Source organism: Canis lupus, chromosome 22 (genome assembly GCF_048164855.1).
Source record: "Canis lupus baileyi chromosome 22, mCanLup2.hap1, whole genome shotgun sequence".
Lineage (NCBI taxonomy): Eukaryota > Metazoa > Chordata > Mammalia > Carnivora > Canidae > Canis > Canis lupus.
In genome coordinates this window covers 14,116,823-14,132,736 of record NC_132859.1, presented here as the reverse complement: position 1 = coordinate 14,132,736, position 15,914 = coordinate 14,116,823, and the positions used below count along the sequence as shown (strand labels likewise).

The 15,914-nt window shown below is 39.5% G+C and overlaps 2 protein-coding genes across 3 annotated transcripts in view; one reads left to right on the top strand and one right to left on the bottom strand.

Annotated features, from left to right (window-relative positions):
- The window catches only part of PCOLCE2 (procollagen C-endopeptidase enhancer 2), a 64,306-nt gene that overhangs the window by 2,544 nt on the left and 45,848 nt on the right, over positions 1-15,914 (bottom strand). For both annotated transcript variants that reach the window (XR_012014828.1, XM_072792412.1), the window contains exons 6-8: positions 7,904-8,058; positions 4,015-4,098; positions 1,757-1,924 (exon numbers count right to left, since the gene is read on the bottom strand). Coding sequence is in view for 1 of the 2 variants with exons in the window: in XM_072792412.1 (XP_072648513.1) it covers positions 1,757-1,924; positions 4,015-4,098; positions 7,904-8,058 (407 nt within the window). In the remaining variant the exon portion in view is untranslated. The remainder of the gene's footprint in view (positions 1-1,756; positions 1,925-4,014; positions 4,099-7,903; positions 8,059-15,914) is intronic.
- Positions 1-15,914, top strand: part of TRPC1 (transient receptor potential cation channel subfamily C member 1) — a 107,396-nt gene that overhangs the window by 76,722 nt on the left and 14,760 nt on the right. The window lies entirely within an intron of this gene.

Here is a 15,914-nt window from a genome sequence, read left to right as displayed (position 1 = left end):
CTGTGTTCATGTGGAAGGCTGTCCTTCCTCGAGGGGCCTCCATGCTCCCTGACACACCATCCTCAGATGGGCCCTCACGGTCCCATAATGCTTCCAGATTTCCCAGGCGTTTGGCAACTAATGATCCACTGTCTTCGGTTGCTGTAGTCGACTTGAACATTTTTCAACATCTCAAGCATTTATACCACAGAAGTTTCTTGAGGACATGGATGCGTCATGTATTCCTTTACATTCTCAGTTTCCTTGCAAAAAGTAGGTCCTAAAAAGTATTTCTATCAGATATACAGTTTTTTGTAAACAGTGAGTATGGGCTAAGTTGGGCCTAGATTGGGAGCTAAGCTGAGGTATGTTGGGTTCAAATCTGAGGACTTACACGGCCTGAGAACAATGTCATAAAGGAAGTGCACATTACAACCTCCTGTATTCTCCCTCCTTCCTGTGGTCATAGGAGAAATATGTGCGTCCTTTCGCTCTGGCATAGTCCTTCCTCTGTGGGCTAACATTGTCCTCACAGTGATCTTGAGCCTGCACAAACTTAGAGGGCTGTGCAAGTGCACGTCTTCTCAAGGCTGGACGCTGGCATCGTGATGACACCCTACAGTAAGTAACTATATGCATTACTGCTCCTGGCAGTTCTGGGGAGAACTGTGATCTTTTACAGAGCCTTTGCTATTCCCTCTGAAGATTCAACGTGAAGCTGCTAGCCTCCAGACTTTTCTGAACAATCTGAATTCATAGTAAGGCTTTCTTGAAATGAATATTCTCTGCCTCTCTCTCTCTCTTTGAGGTGTGTGTGTGTGTGTGTGTGTGTGTGTGTGTGTGTGTGTTGGTTTGGTTATGGGAGATGTCTGTAGCAAGACTGAGGAAAGACGTGGAGATGGGATAGAGAAATCATGGTATATCACACAGTGGAATACCAGGCACTGTTACCATTCCAAAGAGAGAGATCTATACTTGCTGCTTATGGGACGATGTCTACACACGCATCACATGGGGAAAATTGTAGTAGAATATGTATAGCACGATCTCATTTGTCTAAGGGTGTATGTGTGTGCTTTCTATAGACAGAAACTTTCTAGAAGGAACTTTTCATGGTACCTCTGTGGAAAGGGAAAGGGCTTCACTTTTTATTTTATATCCTTCTTTACTAAAAGTTTAAAAAAAAAACCACATTACATATATTACTTTTATAAGTTAAAGAACTTGTTAAAAAAAAATCATGTGCCTCTGGCTCTGGATGTTTTTCCCCCTTATTTAAATTTCATTTTTCCATAATTTCTCTTAAACTGATTTCCATATGTGGATTTAATGATTCTTTATCTGCAAATGATTCCCCAATAGATATCTCTCTTTTCTGAATTTCGGCTCTGAATTTCCTGTTCCTTGCGGGATATTTTCCTCTAAAATTGTACTGGCACCTGACATGTGGTAACTGACCGTCTCTCTCTCCCCAGACCTGCTCTTTCTGTGTCTCTTCCCCACCGGTGCAGCTGCAAATGCTTCCTGGACTCATTCAGCATTTCCACCATCTCATCTTCGGCCACAAGTTACAAGAACTGGGTCGAGAGCCCAATTCAGCCCGACTCCAAAGGCCTTCCTTTCTACACCATAAGTGGGCAACAGATTAACTTTGATTTTACTTCCCTTGCCTAGCCAGGGCATGGAAAGATCCAGGACTTGCTGCAGCTTGCTCTCTCATTCCCTTCCTTGAGCTTCCCTAGAAGGAAGACTAACGTTTTCCCTCCTCCTTACTCACCTCTTCTGAGGAGCGGGCACTGCTTGCAGACCACGATGACCTTGGCACTCATGTTCTTGCCAGCCTGCTGAATTGCCAAATTTCCCTCTTTATAGATGTTGATGATAGAGACTGTGGCATGCAAACTCCCACCTCGGGTGACAGTTGTGATCACAGTGCCAGCCAACACTGCAGAAGAAAACATTTGGAAATAATATGACAGGGAAGGCAAATGTCAGCAGAACTGAAAATAATTTGACATTCTTCTAAGTTTCAGATAGGGAATATTTTAATGTTCAAGAGAAGGCCCTAACAGAGCTATCGGGTTTAACTGTGCACATTTGTCACCAAAATTCAGGTTGAAAAAAAGAGGCCATGGAGCCATAATGCTACCCAGGTTGTTAGGTGTTGATGCCTAGGACAGAAACCTAAATGTCTGCTGCCCTGCAGTCTGTTTCTGAGGTGGGGACTCTAAAATGTTTTATCCAACATGGGGGGTCATTTACCAAGTAAGCTTATGACTCTTGCTATGATCACTCAAGAAGACCTTGAGTCTTTAGAGACAACACCCTACTAAGAGGTTGCATGATAGGGGTTTGAGCCATGAAGAGCAGAGTCTTAGCGTCTATGTGGTTGAGTGCCTACCCTTCTGTGTCTTCCCCCTTCTCTTTAGCCGTCCTCTCTCCTTCAACTTTGGTTCATCCCAGGGTCCCCATTTCTAATTGTCAGTAAGTATCTGCGTTTTTCTGGGTCTTATCCATCTTGTATATCTCATTTAACAAAGTATAGAACTGAGGTATAACAAAACATTTTCTTGCTTTAAAAACAAAACAAAACAAAACAAAACAAAAAACCCTAGCAAAATTCAGTTACTTTTCATTATGTAACCCTCTCTTTCTACCACTGTGATATAAGAGGAAAGAGTCTCCCTTTGGAACCACTGAAGGAAAGATGATGTTTCTCAAAGACATGCTTTTGCCATTTTGTGGGTGACAGTTTCGTGCTGCGTGGGATGTACATTGGGAGACTGTTCTAGGAGTCCTGTTCCTGCCCAGAAAAACCAGTAGCACAACCAGAACGCTGTTCCTAGAGGAGTGTTCCCAAAGCAGGCTGAGAACCAATGGGCCACCAGTGGTAGTATTTGGTCATATTACCATATAAGAGAGTCACACTGGAATAAATTACGTTTTGAACTTGGCTGACATGACCCTTTCAGGATAAAGTGAAAAGTCACTGCTCATGTAGCGTGCAAAATTCATAAAACGGAATTCTTATCATGCCTTGGTGATACGTGTTCACTGCAAAATGTTGGTCTACAGCCCAAGTGAAATCAGGTGGCTCCAAAGGACCTGGAGGAAGAGTTCCTTAAGCACCTCCCACAGAAGACTACCCTGGATGGGAGAGCAACCTGTTTTCATTTTTATGCCTGTTCTTTGAATTTCAGCCTGCAAACTCCAGTAGGATTTAGGGTCCTAGATTCGTCAGTGCCTTCATGTCTTTGCTACAACACATTCTGTCCGGCTGCAGATAGTTACCACTTCCAGGCACAGAAAACAGAAAAAGCAAGCAAAACCTCTTCTCGGAGATCCTTCATTTTAGGTAACCTTATTTAGGTTTTAGCAACTTGCTTTTCCTGGCAAGACTTTTCTCCAATGTCCCTTTTGAAAATAACTCACATAATTAAATTTGGTATCTCTTGCTCTTAAGGGATTTTTACAGAAAGTGCAATTTTTTTTTTTAAATTAGAAAAAGCTCTTAGAAATTCTAAGTCATTCTATAGTATCTATCTCCTCAGGTTCCAATTTATAAGCATTTCTAAATAGATTTCAGGTTCCCAAGTTTTAATTTAGTACTTTGAAGGGACATTACAGAGGAAATACTTGGATTCTTTTGAGAAAGGCCAGCCTGCATATGTTTCTAATTTACTTAAGTGGAATTACAGATATGTGAAAAAATACTCAAGACCTGAAAAATATGTGGGAAAACATGTACAGGGTTTTTTAGGAACACTGAGCCAGCCAGCACACAGAGAGTAGCAGTATCATACTCCAGAAGTCAAATTATTAAGTTTATGTGAAAAAAGCATATTTTCTGTGTATATGTGAATCTCAGTTGAACAGGACTAGTCAACATACCTTAGTGCATAGGAAAATCTTTTCTTGGGTAAATAAAGAGTGTAACTGACACTTTATCATCACATTCATGACAGTTCCTTTTGAAATGAAGCATGCAGTCTCAAGTTTCTGATTAAAGAGAAAAGGCTGGGTTTTATTTCTTACCAAAGTTACTTGAACAATAATTGCTCTCCAGAGTCCCCGTCCGTCTACACTTTTGTTGACACAGGGAAACGGTGGGTTTTAAACCTAAATTCAAAGAAGACAGAAGATTCAGGAAAATTAATTCAAGTGTAATTGGTGTTTAGACCTGAATCTATCCATTTAAAATTACTATTTCCCTGAGCCACCAAACTGTCATTGCAATGAAATAATTAGAAAACACTCAAAAGAAATTCCTTACGCTACTGCTCTAATTTCCTCAGGGTAACTCAGTACTCTGCTGAATTTTAAACCTGAGATCAAAGATAACCCAAATTTAGCCCTATTCTTTTCTTCCTTTATTTATAACTAACACTAACCAAAAATAGATATAGCCTCCATGTGCCCTGCTTAGAAAAACCCAGTACGACAAATATGAACTCAAAAATCTAGGCTAATTCTTCACTTTACAAAAGGAATCCAATGGTGTTTCCCTGAGGATAGAGGGAGCTTTCTTGGTGCACTTAAAATATGCAGCTGCCCAAATGTGAGTAGTTAAATTTGCAGAAACACTGCTCGTGTGTAAAGAGTGTTATACCTGTAATTAGATGTAGCCAATCACTAAACATTTATTTTGAGCTGCCACTGCCAATAAGGATCTTACGAACTGAGAGGTTGACTAATTTAAAAATAAAACTAAATAGATAAACACAGTGGTTCTCCAGCAGAGGTGATTTTTCCCCCTGTATTGACATTTTGCAATGTCTTGAAATATTTTTGGCTGTCACAACTAGTGGCTGCTCCTGGGATCTAGTGGGTAGATACCAGGGATGCTGCTAATAAACATCCTACAAGAAACAGCTCCCAACAGTAAAGAATTATCTGGCCCAAAATGTAAATACTGCCAGGGTTGAGAAACTGGGTTGACAAAATGAAAATATTTAATTTCCATTATCATCAATAAAAATATTCCCAAAATATTTGCTAATCACTCACTTCTATGTGGCAATATGCTAGGAAGAACTAAACATAACAACTGTAACAGAATTGTACTTGTTGGGCAAGAATTTGCAATTTTAACATTGCCCTTCCAATAACATGTTCTGTAAACTCTTCTGTGTATTTATTTACTCTTAATTTGTACCCACACTTAATTCCAAAAAGGATCTCAAGTGGATCACAGTGTTAAAACATGTAAAATTTAATGTTAAAAAACACAGTAGCATCTCTGTGTGTGTGTTTTTTTTTTTTTTAAGACCAAGAGCTCAGAGAACATTTAGAGGGAACATTGCTCCAGAAGTTGGGGGCTTAAATTTACCTAATTAGCTGAGTCAAAAAAGTAGTGGCGTTAGTGCTCTCCCTGTCTGATGAAAGAGCATCCTTTCTGTGGCCACTGGAAACCAGCTCTTCTCAGCCCCGGAACATCAGTCTAGAGCATCAGTCTGCTCCTTCTCTCCCTTCCGTAGGTCCCTGCTCTCTTGCATTTAAGTCATCGTTAGAGCACCTGGACCCTTTTCACCTCACTGTCTCCTCTCTCTCTGCACTCCCTGCGTGGCACCTCAGCCTTCCTTCCAGGTGTACCTGCCATCATCTCGGGGGTCCCCCCTCCTCTCAGTGCCGTGGCTCCCTCCTTCTCAGACCTTCCCTCTGCTCTGTGTCCATCACCCAGTCCCAGGCTCCCATGTCCTCCTGCTGGTCTTTCATCACCAAGCTCTCAAATTTAGACATCCTAACATCCAATGTAGCTGCCTCTCCTTCAAGTTCTTATCTTTTCACTCTCCTTTGCCAGTATATCCTCCTTTTTAAAAAGTTGAGAGTTTTTAGAGATTGAATTCTAGCACTGCTCCTTTCACTCCTAACCTCTCCTTAGGTGACCTCATTCTGGATCACAGTGTCAACCATGTATTGTTGATGATTCTCAAACGTAAATCTCTTGCTGAAGTTTCTGGAGGAGGCCAAAGATGGAACTGGAGATGATTACTCCATTTGAGTATCTCACAGAAACTTCAGACCCAACAAGGCACAGCTTAACTGATGACTCGACCCCTAAACCCTGTTCTCTGCTTCAGTAATGGTCTCATTATCTCTGGAATTGTGCAAGCCAGAGAACTGGGAGGCTTTCTTGACACCTCCCTGATCTCCCTCGTCCAATTAATCACCAACTAAAGACCTGTCAATATCTCCCAAGACCCCTGGCTTGCACAACAGTCAGTGTTTCTTGACTCTCTCTGTATCTCTGTCATAGCACAGTTCACCTAAACAACCACAAGAACCTGTGACCACTTGACCCTAGAATTCATTCACCTCACAGTGACCAGAGTGATCTTCATGAAGTGAGAATCTAATCCTGAACTTTGCCTAAATCATCAACTGTTCCCACCACACTCAGGATAAAATCCAAAGTACTTAGAAGCATAAGGAGAAAGGTGGTAGGACCTAAAGATGGATCTAGAAAAAAAGGCTACATAAAACATGTGAAGGGTCTTATATATGGCATGAAGGAATCTGGCTCCTGTGCTGTCCAATATGATAGCCACTAGCCACATGAGGCTTCTTACAGTTAACTAAATTCAAATTCAAATTCCACACACATTTCAAGTGTTCAGTAGTGGCTATGGTGTTGTATAGCACAGGTGCAGACAATGAATTCAAGTGGGAGACATGGTCTGCTTTGTGTGTGTGGTGGAGGGCACGCAGTGGGGAGTTAAGACAGAGGACCTCCAAGATGGTCTAAGTGTGGCTACTAATGCAGCTCATGCCTGGGAAAACAGTGGAGGGGCAGCCCCGATGGCCCAGAGATTTGGTACCGCGTTCAGCCTGGGGTGTGATCCTGGAGACCCAGGATCGAGAGTCCCACATCAGGCTCCCTGCATGGAGTCTGCTTCTCCCTCTGCCTGTGTCTCTGCCTCTCTCTCTCTCTCTCTCTCTCTCTCTGTCTATCATGAATAAATAAAATCTTAAAAAAAAAACAGTGGAGAAGCAGAGTTAAGGCAGAAAATAGTATAATAAAAACAAGTTGAGTTTGATATGTTTTAATTTAAATGGTTAGCAGTCACAAGACCCTAAGAAATAATTATAAATCGATGTTTGCAACTTCAGGGAAAGGTTAGGACTAGAGATAAAAAAAAATCTAGGGAGCTAGTTAATTCACTGGAAAGAATAAGGACATCTGGGTCCACTGACATGAGCTGGAGAAATAAATACTGCTTTAATGTAAGGTGGTACATGTCTAGGCCACAAGGTGGCACACTTGTGGAGGGCTCAGAAAAATCTGCCCTTCCAGAAGTGCCTGTGCTCAGGTCAGCCTTACTTTCAGTGCAAACAGAAAATGGTGGGTGATAAAGCTGGGCTGGGGACGCCTGGGTGGCTCAGAGGTTGAGCGTCTGCCTTTGGCTCAGGTCGTGATCCGGGGATCCTGGGATCAAGTCCCATGTCGGGTTCCCTATGGGGAGCCTGCTTCTCCCTCTGCCTGTGTCTCTACCTCTCTCTGTGTCTGCTATGAATAAATAAATATTTCTAAAAATAAAAAAAAAACTGGCATATGTGAAAATAGGTATCAAGGCCCTAGAACTTTAATCTAAAATACTACAATTCCATAGAATAAAAAAGAAAGCAATAATATTATAAGTACCAGAAAAGAAAACTGGGCTTATAATGATCTGTGCCTATAACAGGGTTCCTAGTATTTTAAGTGGCCATAATTTTCTTAGATGACATTTAAAAATTATTAGCTTATAAACATTTTTATACCTTATACTTTTCTTTCATTAATAGAGGCATATTATTCTCTTAGATAAGTTTTCATTTTATCTTATTTTAGTTTCAAGTATCTTTAATTATTTTTTTCTACCCCAAAAGAATTTTTCTTATACTCCTAAAGTTTGTGCACAAACATCAAAACAGAAAAACTTACCTGTAGTTACAGGGAACGTGGTGGTAACAGGTGGTACTGTAGTTGTAGGCAATTTTTTTGGCCTGAATTTGTAATGACCAATAAATCCATCTGCAGTTAAACTTAAGTCTGATAAAAACTGAATGAGAAGTTCATTTCTCTCAGATACAATTGGTCTAAAAGAAGAAAAACATTAAAAAAAATTTTTTTAAGTGGCTCCTCTCTGAAATGTAGAATTCTAGCATTCCATTGGTTTTTGACAGATTATATGTGTAAACTTAAAAGATAAAATACCTCAAAAGGCAAAAGTCTCAATCTGCTCAGTACTAATGCTACTAGCTAATGTTTACTGAGTGTTTGCGCAGTTCGGCACCGTGCTTTATGCAAACTCTCAAATTCCACTATACAGCAACCCTATTATTATCCCTTTCTTACAGAAAAGGCAACTGAAGTTCAGAGAGTTCAAGTGATTTGCCCAAGGCCCTACAGCTAGTAGAATGTGGGGGAGCAAGATTTGAACCCAGGACCCGGTAGGCATTGGAACCAGTGGAAACCACAGAAACTGTGGCTGGTTCTTCACCAGCACCTTAGGGTTTGGCCTGACCTGGGAACCACACTGTTTCTTTTGACTAAGACTCTGGCCCAGGGAGCTAAGGATGCTGGCCATACGGAGTCAGATGGAGAAATGTGATGAACGAATTCCCACGCCCTGTGAAGATTCAGCCACAGGGGTGAATCTCAGTGGGCTAGTCACCAGGGCATAAGAAAGTCATGACTTCCATTTCATTTATAATGAGAGCTGGGATGCACGCCTGAAATGGAAGCATTTCTGTTTATAATCTCAGTAGCAGAATGCTGTGAAGGAGAAAAAGAAAGTGATTGCTTGGGTGGTTATGAATGACACCATTAAGAACTCTAATTTTAAGGCTATTTTAGGGGCTTGCTGGTTAGCTGGCACTGAAGATTTAATGGTGACAATAACTGAGGCTCAGAAACACTCATAAGTCTTTTTTTTTTTTTTTTTGACAGAGAGAGAGAGAGCACAAGTAGGGGGAGTGACAGGCAGAGGGAGAGGGAGAAGCAGGCTCCCAGCTGAACAGGGAGCCTGATGTAGGACTTGATCCCAGGACCTTGGGATCATGACCTGAGCCAAAGGCAGATGCTTAACCCACTGAGCCACCCAGGCACCCCAGCACTTTTAAGTCTTAGGGGAGAACTATATTACACAAAATAGTTTCATTTGAGCTTTTTCTATTACTATTTAAGCAATGGTTAAAAATGCAGTTTGGCTAATTCTATTTAAAGACTAATTCAGAAGCAGAAAAAAACCTAAAGTTTAAAAAAATTAAACATTGAGGTAATCTGTGGTTTAACTAAACTCCTTTTTTGAGGCATCTTCTCAGCCGAACCACTTCTTAGGCATCATGGGCAGCAAAAAATGAGGCAACCTAACTTCTTCCTCCACCCATCAGCTACTTTCAGTGGGAATGTCTGCAGGCAGGGGTGAAGGGGGTGGGAGAAGAGGTAGATCCTTACTTGACCAAAGCAGTTAGAAAAACGGCAGGACCTTTTTCTGTCCTGAAGGCTATTACCTTTTAAGCCAAGGGATGGGACAAACCTAAGAGTCAGCTTCATGACCTACATTTAGCATCCTGGTCATAAAAGTGATCGAAATAATTGAAATAATGCTTCTGAGAATTAAGCCTTTACCATAGTCGGCTTGCTTTTGAAAACAAAAGCTTTTATTCCATTCCATTAAATAAATAAAAACAATGTGCATGGAGCACAATTCCCAACTACAATCACAAATAAAATATGTTAAACTTGTTTAAGTGATAAAATCACAAAAAGCACTTCTAAGCAGCAAAGGAAACCTCAAGACCTAATCAGGTCGGCCTTCTGGGCATGGTGCTAGAATTACAGTGATCGTCTAATGCCTTTCTATGAGCTGATCCTGGGAGCATTAAGTTAGAAACTGAATTTTCTGAAGGAGGAGTATTTCAGTAGCAAAGACCTATTTTTGCTGCTGCTCCTGAGCTTTAGCATGAATGTGACAGAATATCGGTGCCATAAATGTCCTGAGGGCCACGTGTTGCATCTGCAAATTAATGTTACAAATCACTAGAAAGGCAAGAGGAAATCGCGCTTGGATTCATTCCCTACCGGCAGATCCCGGGAAGGGATGGAGGATGCCATTTGGTCCTAGAGAGATAAGCTAGCCCTGCCAGCCATGGCGGCTTTGTCATCCCCATCTTCCTCCTCTTCAATCACTACGGCCAGTCAACCCCCACGCCTGCCAATCTTGCCTTCTGAGTATTTCTTGACCCACAGCCTCCTCGCCATCTCTACCACCCTTCTCTACCTCCTCGATTTCCCTGGACCCCCTGTCACAACCTTCTAACCCGCCTCTCTGCTCATCTTGTCAAGGACGGGGGTTCTAAGGCTCTGGCGCCCTCAATTCCTGCCTATGTGCACCTAAAAGCTCCTGTGTCTGCTGGACGTGGAACCCTGCTCCGCGCTCCTGCCTCATCTCTCTCTTCTGGTCAAATAAATAAATATATCCCCACCCCCCTCACCCCCCAAAAAAGAAGCACAGTCTCCTTCAAAGAATCTCCCCTGACCTCTTCACCACCTGTCCCAACTGGACCAAAGGATTCCTTGTCAGGAACTCACCAGGACATTCCTTTGCCAATTTACCCATCTGTTTCACCTGTCCCACTACTTATCTTCGTGTTTTTTATTTATCTCTGTGTCCTGCTACCTAACAGTGCCCACCACATGGCTGGAGTTAAATAAATGTTTTTGAACTGAACTCAATGCTATGGCTATAACTGCACTGACCCAGACACAGGGATGATGAGGTGATCTCACCAACCACAGCACTCCTCCTTCTAGTCAGACTTTTAACAGGGGAAAAGCCCCCTAAATAAGTTTTCTCATTTTCTGCACTGCCCCATGCCAGGAGTACTCTATGAGAAAATATTCCCCTAGTGAAAGTGTTAGTCAGTAGGTTGGCTGTCAAACTACTCCAGGCAAACTCCTCAGAAGTGAGTGGTTCAAAACAGCCCCCATCACACCTCCCCCCCTCCCCGCCTCCATGGAGGCAACCACTATCCTGAATTTTGTGTTTATCCTTCCCTTTACCTATAGTTCTACCAATATATGCATCACTAAGCAAAAGACTGTATAGGTTTGCATGCTTTTAAATGTCATATGGGGGCACCTGGGTGGCTCAGTGGGTTAAACATCTGACTTCGGCTCAGGTCATGATCTCAAGGTCCTGGGATCAAGCCCCACGTTGGGCTCCCTGCTCAGCCAGGAGCCTTCTCCCTCTCCCTCTGCTGCTCCCCCTGCTTGTGCTCTCAAAATAAGTAAATAAAATCTTTAAACACACACACAACTTTATACAAATCAAAGGGTATGGTGTGCATTTTCTGTTATTTTTTCACACTCGACATTATAACTATGAGATTCACCCACCATTTTCACTGCTGCATTATGCGAACTATAGCATGATTTAACTATTCTCTTGTTGATAACATTAGGCTATTTCCTCTGCCCTCCATTACAAACAGTATCGCTAAGAATATTCTTGTATATGTCTTGGTGCGCACAGGCAAAGGTAACTTTTGAAGGCACACCAGGAGGGTAGGGTACACGCTCCATGTGAGGTCACAGGATATACGCCCATTTTCAACTTCCTTAGATAATGCCAAGTTGATTTTGAAAGTCATTGTACCAATTTACGCTCTTTTCAAAGATGTATTCACTGTGCATCTTTCTTTGGGGAGTGCCGGTTCACGTCTTTTCCCCATTGAGTTGTCTTTTCCTTACTAATTTTTAGAATTTCTTGAGATTTTCTGGACCTAGGGGTCTTTGTCAAATATGTCACAAATATCTGTTTCTGTTTTGTACATTCTCTTTTCCCTCTCTTTAAGGTATATTTTGATGAGCAGAAATTCTCATTGTTTCCAATGTATCTGTAGTTGATTTTTGGATGATAGGATTCATTTTCTCATATGAATAAAAATTATCCCTGCCTCATTTTTCAATGGGGCCTTTTTTCACCAGCTGACCTGTGGGGTTCTCTGATGTGCCCCATCTGCAGACACGTGTGGGTGGATATGTTTCTGGCCTCTCTTTGGTGTTTTCATTAGTCCATTTGTCTATCTCTGTTAAAACCATATTCTCTTAATTACAACAGCTTTCTGATATGGCTCCATCATGTAAGGCAAATCCTCCTGCCAAGTTCTCCTTCAGAACTGTCTTAGTTTCACCCCCTTCCCCCACCCCCTTGCAGTTCCACGAACATTTTAGAATCAGGCTGTCAGGTTAAATGAAAAACCAATTTTGTTATTTTTAAATGACACTGATTCTTCCTATTCATGAGAATATATAGCTCATTTATTGAGGTCTTTTAAAATATCTTTTAGTAAGGTTTTGTAATTTTCTCTATTCAGGTCTTGCATGCAATTATTAGATTTATTCTTGAGCATTTTATATTTTTAGTTGCTATGAAAATAATATCTTTTTAAAAATACAAACTTTTTTTTTTTTTAAGTAGGCTCCATGTCTAGCATGGAGTCCAATGTGGGGCTTTAACTCATGACCCTGAGATCAAGATCTGAGCTGAGATCAAGTCAGATGCCCCCAAACTTTTTATTCAAGCTATTTAGAAAAGATATTCTTGTTTAATTAATGTTCCCAACAAATAAAAATATAATCTTTAAGTAACACTCTAATCTGGGAATGTACACAATTATAGTAATAGATTTTCTAAGATCAAACCAACCTTGAATTCCTGGTCAGAATGTCTTTTTTTATACATTGTTAGGTTTGAATTACTAATATTTTTTCTTTTAATATTTTTTATCACGTTCACAAGTAAGATTAGTCTGTAATATCCTTTTTTTTTTTTTTTTTTTGGTTATTTTTTTGGTCGTTACCTTGTTTTGGTGTCCATTTATACTAGCTTTATAAAATCAGTTGTGGAACAATCCCTATTTTTTTCTGGAAGAATGTGTGTAGTGTTAGCATCATTTGTTCCTTAAATGTTAGAACTAATGGAGAAAAACAATCTGGGGCTGTTTTTCCTCCCTTGATAGGAAGACTTTTAACCACAGATTAAGTTTCTTTAATGAGTACTTGGCAATTCTAGCTTTTTATTTTTCCTGTGTCCATTTTTTCTTAAAAAAAAAATATATATATATATATATATATTTTTTCCTCATATGTTGAATGCACTTTGTTCTCTATCCATTAGACTAAACCTGTTAATTGTTTCTCACATTTTCTACATCCCAATTTTCCATCTTTTCCCAATTGACAGTCAATCTATCAACTATTGAAAGAGATGTGTTAAGAATCTCCTACTATAGGGGCATTTGGGTGACTTAGTGGTTGAGCATCTGCCTTTCACTCAGAGTGTGATCCCAGGGTCCTGGGATCAAGTCCTGCATCAGGCTCCCCACAAAGACCCATTTTTCCCTCTGCCTATGTCTCTGCCTCTGTCTCTCATGTATAAATAAGTAAAATCTTAAAACAAAACAAAAAAACAAAAAACCTCCTACTATAATAGTGGACTTTGTAGATCTATTAATTTTTATTTATCTATTTTTTGCTTTGTATACATTTTCGGCACATGCAAGTTTACAATTATTATACCTTCCTGATAAATTGTACCTTTTATCATTACATAGCAACTATTTTTAGTAATGCTTTCTGCCTAAAATCTACTTTTCCCCTGATATCAATAAAGCCATACCAGTTTTCTTTCAACTAGCATTTGTTTCCAGTATTTTTTTCTATCCTTTTATTCTCACATGCTCTGTGTTATTATTTTTATGGAGACGTGTCTTATAAATAGCATATATTGGGTTTTGTTTTATTATGCAGTTTAATACACTTTGTCTTCTCACTAATGATTTGATTCATTTGCATTTATATTGATTACACTTCGATCTAGATAAAATTTTTCCATCTCACTTTGTGCTTTTTTTTGGTCCTGCCTTTTTTAAATGTTTCTCCTTTTCTCTTGCCTTCCTTTGGAATGAACTTTTTTCTCATTTCATGTTTTCTCCTCACTGTTTTGGAAGTTAAAGACTCCAAAGGTTGCCCTAAATTTAATCCACATTTACTTTAGCATATTATACAGCTTAATAATATGTTCACTCCATTCCTAAACAACACTAGGGCCTGTGAGTCCTTCAGCTCTTAGGACCAGGATCTTTGCTCAATGTTTCCTCTTGCAGCTAGTCTCTTATTTTGTGACTTTTACCTTTCTTCCTGAGGTACAAAATGTGAAGTTTCTTTAGGGTCTATTGGTAGTAAATTCTCTCAGCTCTTGTTTAGCTGAAAAGATGTTTTAATTTCTTTTATACATAAATCAGAGGTTTTCCTGAGTAATAATTCTAAAATGACAGTTATTTTGTCTCCTATTTTGAGGATACCCCTCTAAGATCTTCTAACTTCCATATTTACTACCGAGAAGTCATGTTAGGCTAATTGTTTTCCCTTTGTGAGAATCTTTTTCTCTCTGGTTCTTTTCAACATCTCTCTCTGTTGTCTGTGGTTTTACTACAATACATGTAGGAATGGGTATATTAAAATATATGTTGCTTAGGATTTGTTGAGTTCTTGACTTTGATAAATGGTATCTTTCATTTATATTGGAAAACCTCAGCTATTACTTCTTCAAACATTAAATTTCCTACCTTCTCTATTTTTTTCTTATGGAACTCCAATTAAATGTATATTAGATTCTTACACTCTATCCTCTATGGCTCTTAACCTCATTTTTATATTTTCTACCTATTGTCTCTTTATGCTATATTCCAGGTGATTACATCACAACTATTTCTCAGTTCCCTAATTCTTTCTGGTGCTATGTCTTATCAGCTATTATTTTAACACATGTATTCAGTTTCTTGTTTAAATTATCATATATCTCAGTTCCAGAAATTTTATTAGGCTCTTTGTTAACTCTGATCGTTTCTCAGCCCTTTGTTTCTAAGTCATACTTCCAATAATCTGCACCTTCATTTCATATGAATGTCCTTAACCATATTTATTTCACATTCTGTATCATAATTATTATATATGGCTTCTGTGGGTCTGATTATACTGTTTGTTTCTACTTGTTATTGGCTTTTCCTTTGTGTTTTGTGAATTTTTTTTTAATTGGGAACCTATATTTCTTATAACTTTATAGGAATTATTAAAGTCTCTATTAGATGCATTCTTCCAGACAAGATTTGTGTTTTCTCCTCTCTATCCCTTTGGGCACTACCAACTCGGAAACTTTAAATTCTTGGTAATAGGTTTTTTGTACAGTCAGTGTAAATTCTAACCTCAAACTCACTTGTGAACTGGTTTTTGGTTAGGAATTTTCATTAGAGACTACCTTTTTATCCCTTTACCAAATGCCAACACCTAAATAGCCAATTTCTTTACTACCTCCCTTGGGGAGGGAGGAAAATTAGTTCAGTCACATTGGTGTCATTTTCTATGGGTGTCGTCTTTACATTCTATTTGATCCAATCTCATCCCTTGCTGAGGCCCTGAGCTCTGTCTCCTATCTCTAAGCATGATCTGTTGCGAATTAAGTTCTAGGTTACCAAGAACTGGCACATGTCTGAAGGAAGCTGCCACCCACAAGTACTTATTTATCCTTTTGGATTTGGACTTCTCAACATTTTTAACCTCTGAAGATTTCTCTTATTTTTTGCCAACTGAGTAATGCTTAAACAATTTTTTAACTTAGGAATGCTATTTGGTGTTTATAGCAGTATGATTTTAAAGACTATCTTATTTTCTATATTGCTAGGAAATGAAACGAATTTTTTTTTATATTTGAATATAAAGAGAAGGAAAGACATGATGGAAAAAGACTCTTGATAGAGTCAAGAAAGGGTTACTTTTTTTCCCTCAGTTAGAAGAAGTTAAATTTATAGGTTATGGGAAAGAAACAAAAAAAGAAGGCAGAGGCTAAAGATGGAGATAATAGAGAAAAAGAAGAGGGTTATTAGAGGGA